Source organism: Terrapene carolina, unplaced genomic scaffold, assembly GCF_002925995.2.
Source record: "Terrapene carolina triunguis isolate 2854851 unplaced genomic scaffold, T_m_triunguis-2.0 Scaffold32628, whole genome shotgun sequence".
Classification (NCBI taxonomy): Eukaryota; Metazoa; Chordata; order Testudines; family Emydidae; genus Terrapene; species Terrapene triunguis.
This window is the reverse complement of record NW_020696979.1, coordinates 1-6,840: the sequence shown is the minus strand read 5'-3', so window position 1 is coordinate 6,840 and position 6,840 is coordinate 1. Positions and strand designations below refer to the sequence as shown.

Below are 6,840 nucleotides of genomic sequence, written 5' to 3'. Positions count from 1 at the left end.
ACAGAGCGAGAGGGAAAGGCCGGAGGACAGACAGACACGCGGCATGCGAGAGTGCGGTAAACGTTCGAGTATTCACGCCCATCCTTGCTGGATCGTAACGGGGAGCAGGGGGCCTCATGCCAGCGGCTCCGTGTGCCCGTCCATGCCACGCACCCCACCCCAGGAGGCAGCGAATTAAGCGATGCCGGGGGAGGGGGGGGGAGATAAAGAGGCTGGGACAGCAAATAGAGCCCAGTACCCCCCCCCCCCCGTTCTGGCTGGGGGGGATGTCAGGATTGGGTCCCTGCAGAAGCAAAATGCGGGAGAGGAAAGAGGCAGAGCGGGAGAAAAGGGGTGCAAAGATGGGGTGGACGTGGGCAATGAGGCAGGACTCTCCACAGCTGTCCACTCGGTGGAGCAAAAAGATGCCCCCCCCCCCGGCTTGGGGCAGCGGGGGGCCTCAGGCTGCATGGGGTGACCCCGGCTCACAAAAGCGGCTCAGAGGGACGCTGGTTTGCGAGGTTCGAGGCTCAGGACTCCTGGGTTCTACTCCCAGCTTGGCCTGGCTGCTGGGGCACATTGCCTCAGTTTCCCCCTCCGTCTATTCACCCCATGAGCTCTTCGGGGCAGGGCCTGTGTGCACACAGCACCCCGTGTGACAGGGCCCCCCGAGCTGGGTCAGGATTGGGGGGGTGTCTACAGTGTCCAGTGTGACAGAGGTCCCCGATCTCGGGGGAGGGTCTCTGCAGCTGCAGCCCCCAAGACTGGAATGTAGGGGAGGGCGGCTAAGGGTCTCCTCCCATGAGCCCCCCATCGCTACGGTGTCAGAGTGGGGGGGATCTCTAGCCCCCTGGCAGTGAGCAGAAAGCAAAGTCAAGGATGGGATGGGGGTGGTCAGGGCGGGGGGGGAGGGGATGAGAGGTGTGATTGACAGACAGGCCCCCCCGCAAACACTGGAAAAGCACCAGACTCCTGGCGACCAGACAAGTGGCTCCATCCCGGCTCCTCGTGGTGGCTGGAAAGGGGAGGAAAAACGGGGGTTGAGGTGGAAGGATAGTGGGGGGGCAGGGATGGGGGGAGCGTCGGGGGTTCATTTCAGGCTGCGGCTGGTGATGGTTTTGAAAGGGGGGGCATCCCAGAGGAGGAGGGGCAGCTCGCTGCCAAGCGGGGCCTGGGAACAGGCAAACGCAGGGGTGTGTATTTGCGTGGGGTTGGGGGGGGTTGCACACCGTAAGCTGGCAGCTTCCCCCCCCCCCCCCAGATATGGAGTCTCCTGGTCTGGGAAGTGGAGCCAATGGCCCTGCCCTTGTCTGTTCAGAGGGTGAGCTCTCGAGGGCGGGAGCCGTGCAGCGCCCTGAGCACGAGGGGTCGGTGCCGCTCCTGGTGCGACAGGGACCCCGTTATGCTAGGCGCTGCACGTGCGCCTGGGAGAACTCCGGGTCGGAACCCCACGACCTTGGCCACCCTCAGTCCCCACCCAGCTTGACCCCACTGTGTAATTTAGGAAGGTCCGGATCTGAAATTTACCTTGCTTTCAGCCTAGCCCTGCATGGCCTGGGACGGGGGAAATTACAGGCAGGTTCCCGCCCCGATCCCCACCCCCCTCTTATATTCTGGAGGGGCCAGGGTGGGGGAAAGGTTCAGATTTGGTTTCCAATCGCTCCTGAAATGACCCTGCCAGGCCGCCCGGCTGCTGATCGGTTCCTAAAAGAAATACAGGCTTTGTCACGACCCCGCTGGCCGCCGACGGGGGGGTGGGGGTGCCGGTAGGAGGGATGCGCCAGGCAGGGGCGGGGGGGGGGGGCGCGGCGAACGAGACACAGAGCTGTGTGGAGAGAAAAAAGCAGCTAGACACAGATCAGAAAAAGTCGACAGCAAAAAGTGGGCCGGGCTCATACTCGAAGGCTTACCCTGCGGGGAACGGGGGCGCCAGAAGCAGAAGGACGACACCGAACCACACGAGAAGAAGGCACCGAGAGTCCGTCCCTACCCAGCCGGAGCAAACCCCACAGCCCCCTTTACTTGGCCTGGAGGTATTTTTGCCACCCTGGACGCCGGGGTTCCACCCCGAGGGAAGGGAGCGACAGGCCCTGCTTAACGCGCCGGCCTGGGTTTGTCACCATGCGCTTCTTAGAGGAGGAGAAAGGAAGTTTATCGGGGGAGGGAGCGCCCCAGATTTTGAGGGAGGCTGGGGGAGAGGGGGGCTGAGTGGCCTACGCAGGCCCATCTAGCCTGGTATCCCGCCTGCCCCCGTCTCAGAGGAGAGGAATAGAGACCACCCCCGTCTGAGTGTGCACCCTGACTAACCTAGCCCCCCGGGAAACAGAAATTCCTGATCTGGTTTCTTTAACCCACCCATGCCCCAGTAGCCCATGGATAAGCTTGGCTCAGGTGAAGGGAGTCACTCCAGATTCACACCAGATCAGAATCTGATTCCTCTTCATTCATGGGTGTGTTCAGCGGTAGAATCTGGCCTGTTTGGGGGTCCCCAAGGGGCCAGGGCAGCACTCCCAAATGGCCACGCACAGAAACACGGAGAAAAGGACACGGACCCAAACACCGACTGTGAATGGGGCCAGATCCCCAGCTGGACGGGGGCGCAGACTGGCGTCACCCGCTCCATTTCAGCTGGGGAAGCCACCCCAGAAGGACAGAAGAGGGAGCCAATAAAGGGGCGTGGGGCAGGGCGGGGATCTTGAATCAACCGGCTAAAGGCAAAAGAGAGAAAGCGACCGTATGGCTTTAGGAAATGGAAATCCGGCTCGCCTGAGGTCAGACAGAGAGCAGAGAGAGAACTGAAAAAAATAGCGAGGAGACCAACAGTGAGCATGGGGGGGCCGGGGCGGCGGGCGGAGGGGGGGCCATAGGAGGCGGGGAGGAGGGGGAAATGTTAAATCTGTCTTTTTTTGTTGTTCAAAAGCACACAAGCAGTAAGAGCAAAACGGTCACTCACTCCCGATGGTGGCAGAAGTGGGATTGCCAGCGGAGAGAATTACGTGAGTAGGGGTAGAAAGATTGGTTACTTCGTGCAGCTGGCTGAGGACCGAGGAGCGGCGCCGCACGGCCCCCTGAAAGGAGCCGCTTCTCTTGAAGGTGCTAACTACTTCCATCTACGAGAGAGAAAATGAGATACACAGAGACGTCGTCCGCGGTTGGCACTGAGCATCGGGGGGACAGGGGAGGCGGCAGCTGCAGAGATCGGCGGGAGATGGGGGGGGCTTTAAAAAAAAAGCCCACGTCGACTGCTGGGGTCGGGGGGAATCTCGGCTTGGGGTTAAAACAACAAACCCGTCTCGAATCAGCTCGTGGAGGTTGAGAAACGCGTGGGAACGGGGCGCCCACCAGTGGCTTGGGAAGAGGCTGCAGAAGAAGCAGCCCCGTTTTCAAGCCACACTTATGATTTTTGGGGGGTGGGTGTTCCCCCTCCCCCAAGCTAAGGCTGGAGCCGAGGAGGCTGGGTAAATGGGGAGGGCGATGGGGCGGGTGTGGGTGGAAATCGGCCTCGCTCCATTGACGGCGTCTGGCTTGTGTGGAGCATCCTGCTGGCTAAGGGACCGTGAGACCATCTGTCTGACCCGGCCATGGAGCAGGCTTGGTAGAGAAACGTCCCGTCATGATTCACACTGCACCCGTGGAGGAGAATCCACCACGACCCCGGTGGAAACTGTCCCGGGAGCTAATTCCCCTTGGCGTTAAACATCGGCCCCCTCGTGCCAGCCTGAATGAGTCTGGTTCGACCTGCGGCTGCTGGCTCGCGGGGTGCCCCGTTTCTGCTCCCCGGGGAGGGCTGGGATCCACTCCCCCTCAGCCTCAGGGCCGGGCGCCTGCCCGTGGTGTGGGGGGCGCCGTGTGGCTGCTGGCATAGGGTCAGAAAGCGTTGCCGGCTGGCAGAGGAGAGCTGCATGGGGGGGGAGGGCATCCAGATTTCTCCCTGTTTTATCCACTTCTGGTGGCTAGAACAGGGGGCGCTGGGAGCCAGGACTCCTGGGTTCTCTCCCGGCTCAGGGAGGGGAGTGGGGCCTCGCAGTCAGAGCAGGGGGGCTGGGTGGGTGCAGGGATGCACAGACGAGCGGCTCTCTGTCCAAGCACCGTAAGCCGGGCTCTGTCCCTCACGTTAACAAAGGGAAGGAAACAGGTTACAAGTCGCCACGTCCCTTTATGGCACCTCCGAGAGATGCCGGCTGCAATCAGAAGGCAGGTTAGTAACCCAGGTCCCCTGAAGAGGGGCCTCTACGCGGCGTCCTGCCTCGCTGCTTCAGGACGCCCTCGTCCAGCCCTTTGGAGAAACAGCTTCTGACCCTGGGATTGTCGGAGGTTGGTTCAGACCCTACACCGGCCGAGCTCCCACCCCGGACCCCGACACCCAGAGATGGGCCCACAATGGGAGCTGGGGATTTCCCTCGCCGCAGAAAAATCCCATTCAAGTTTTTCCCCCGTTTTCCACAACATTTTCCTAGCAAAATTTCAACTTCTATTTTTTAAAAAGAGGGGGATTGGCAGAAAAATTAAAATGTTCAGCCCCTGTTTCAAAAAACGTTCAGTTTGATGACTGAAAACAGGATCATTTTGGCCATAAACGGCCAAAAGTGGAGTATTTTTTGGCTGAAACCCCAATATTTTGGGCTGAAAATTACCCCAAACTGTGTATTTTTTGGCCAAAAACTATATTTTGGATGAAAAAAAAACAATTATTTTCATCTCCTCCCCTCAGAGAGAGAATTTTTGGTTGAAAACTTCTGAAAACTGGATATTTTTGACCAAAAATGGCCAAAACCAACGTTTTTGACCGAAAACTGCATTTTTGGGTCTGAAAACCAATTATTGTCATCCCAAAATTTGCCCGAACCAGAACGTGTCTGACCAAACCCACATATTTGTGGTCCCTAAATGGTGTAACCCTGGCTGAAAACTGCCTTGTTACACTCCAGCACTGAGTATTTTGGGCCCAAAATCTGAACATGTTTCAGGCCAAAACTATTCTTTTCCCCAGCAACCAAACAATTTGAATTTTTCCAGCTGAAAACCTTAGGGGTCCCCCTCCCAAACGAAATCCTTGTTTTGTAGAAAACGCTGGAGGAATTCCTCAGCTTTCTCCAATCACATCCTGCCTGGGGAATTCCTCCCAGCACCCAAACAAGGATGCCCAGGGATGGCCCCAGGGGGAATTGGGCTGTCGCCCCCTTAAGAACTGACACCTTATAGCCAGCCGCAGTCAGTCCGGCTCCCTCTCCCGCGTCCTGTGGGGGACGATGGAGACGTTTCCCAAAATAACCTTAACTCTGCCCACTCCCCGTCCTGAAGTGCGCCCCCACACCCTGGGGTCAGAGGTGCACGATGGAGCGCAATGGGCTCAGGAGGGGGCCATGCAGAGGGAAGAGTTAAGGTTGGGGGCAGGGGAAGTCACATCTCCCATCTGGGGCTCATTTGGCTACAGAGCCAGGGCTGAAATCCATCCCCTAGGGTATAAAGTCCATGCAGAGCCCGGCTAGGGGACACTATAGGACTACACATAAATGATGGTTGGAGAAAAACTCTCTGGGCAGAGGGAGGGTCAAATGACAGCAAAAACCCCGGGGTCCTGGCTCCTCACCAGCCATGCCTGAGTTTGCAGAGAGCCTGACCCAATCACTCTGAGAAGGGGGGAGCTGCCCCATTCATCTTACTAGGGTGCAAACACCGATGCACAGGGTCTGCAAGTTAGAGGGGCCAGGTTACGAACTGGGTGACAAGAAACACCCCATTCTGGTGTCCTGAGTGGCTTAGGAGATGTCTTCCCACCTGCCAATGGATAATACCATGGGTGCCCATCTAGCCCGGTTTCCTGCCTGCCACCCCAGATCAGACTCAGGACATCTGGGTCTCCTATTGGTTTGAGCGGGAATTGAAGGTGGAAACAACAGGGCCATGAGCCAAGTGGCCACCGGATCCCCTGCTCGGGGTTAGGAGATTCCTGGCCATCTCTCCTCCCGTCATCTCTAGGCACAAAAGCAAAAAGGGGAGTGGGGAAGGGGAAGGTGGGAAAGGGAAGGGGGTGAGCTTGTTGACATGTTGGTGGGGGAAGTGGGATCCCACATTCCCCATTCCAGGCATGAGCGTGAAGGGGCGCGGAGGGGAGATCAGAAAGGGAGGCGGATTAATGCATTGGTGGGGGCAGTGGGATACTCCGGGCCCTACCTGGGTCTGGATGCGGTTGAGGCCACGGAACCAGAGGATCTGGCCTCGGCGCAGCTCCCGCTCGGCATGGTCTATCTCCTCCTCATCCTCCGCCATCTCCTCGTCTGTGATCTCGTCCTTGCCGGGACCGTGCCCCGCCTCCTTCAGGCATTTCAGGTGGCTGGTGGGGATGGTGGCGATTAGCTGCAGGGGAGTCAGAGAAGGGGTTAAACCCATCCCCAGGCACACACAGGACCCTGACCCCCCCACCAATCACCACCCTGGAGCTGGGGAGAGAACCCAGGAGTCCTCGCTCGCAGCCGCCCCCGGCTCTGTCCATCCAACTCTGGCCGACGTCTACGACTCCAAACATGGTGAGCGCCCTGCGTCTCAGCTCCACTGCTGGGGAGTCACTGGATGTATGAACCCGGACGCCTGGGTTCCCTCGCCAGCTCTGGGAGGGGAGTGGGGGCTGGTGGGTGAGAGCAGGGGGGCTGGGAGCCAGGACTCCTGGGTTCTCTCCCGGCTGTGGGAGGGGAGGGGAGCAGGGCACTAGGGAGGCAGGTCGGGCTGCTCACCTGTCCCCACACGAGCTCGCCGACGCCCACGAAGAGGCACCAGAGCCACTGCTCGGCGTTGAGGGGCGAGCAGCTGAACGGCTTCCCCCCGAACTGCACGATGACGATCTGCAGGGAAAGGAGACGGGGG

General features: G+C 59.3%; 1 protein-coding gene across 1 annotated transcript; it reads right to left on the bottom strand.

The window, feature by feature from the left end:
* Positions 1-2,924: 2,924 nt before the first annotated feature.
* Positions 2,925-6,830, bottom strand: LOC112125670 (plasma membrane calcium-transporting ATPase 3-like; the record flags this gene model as incomplete). Its single annotated transcript, XM_024224056.2, has 3 exons — positions 2,925-3,089; positions 6,154-6,336; positions 6,711-6,830. Coding segments are annotated over 3 exons (468 nt in total), but the record flags the coding sequence as incomplete, so codon positions are not given.
* Between the last annotated feature and the right edge of the window lie 10 nt (positions 6,831-6,840).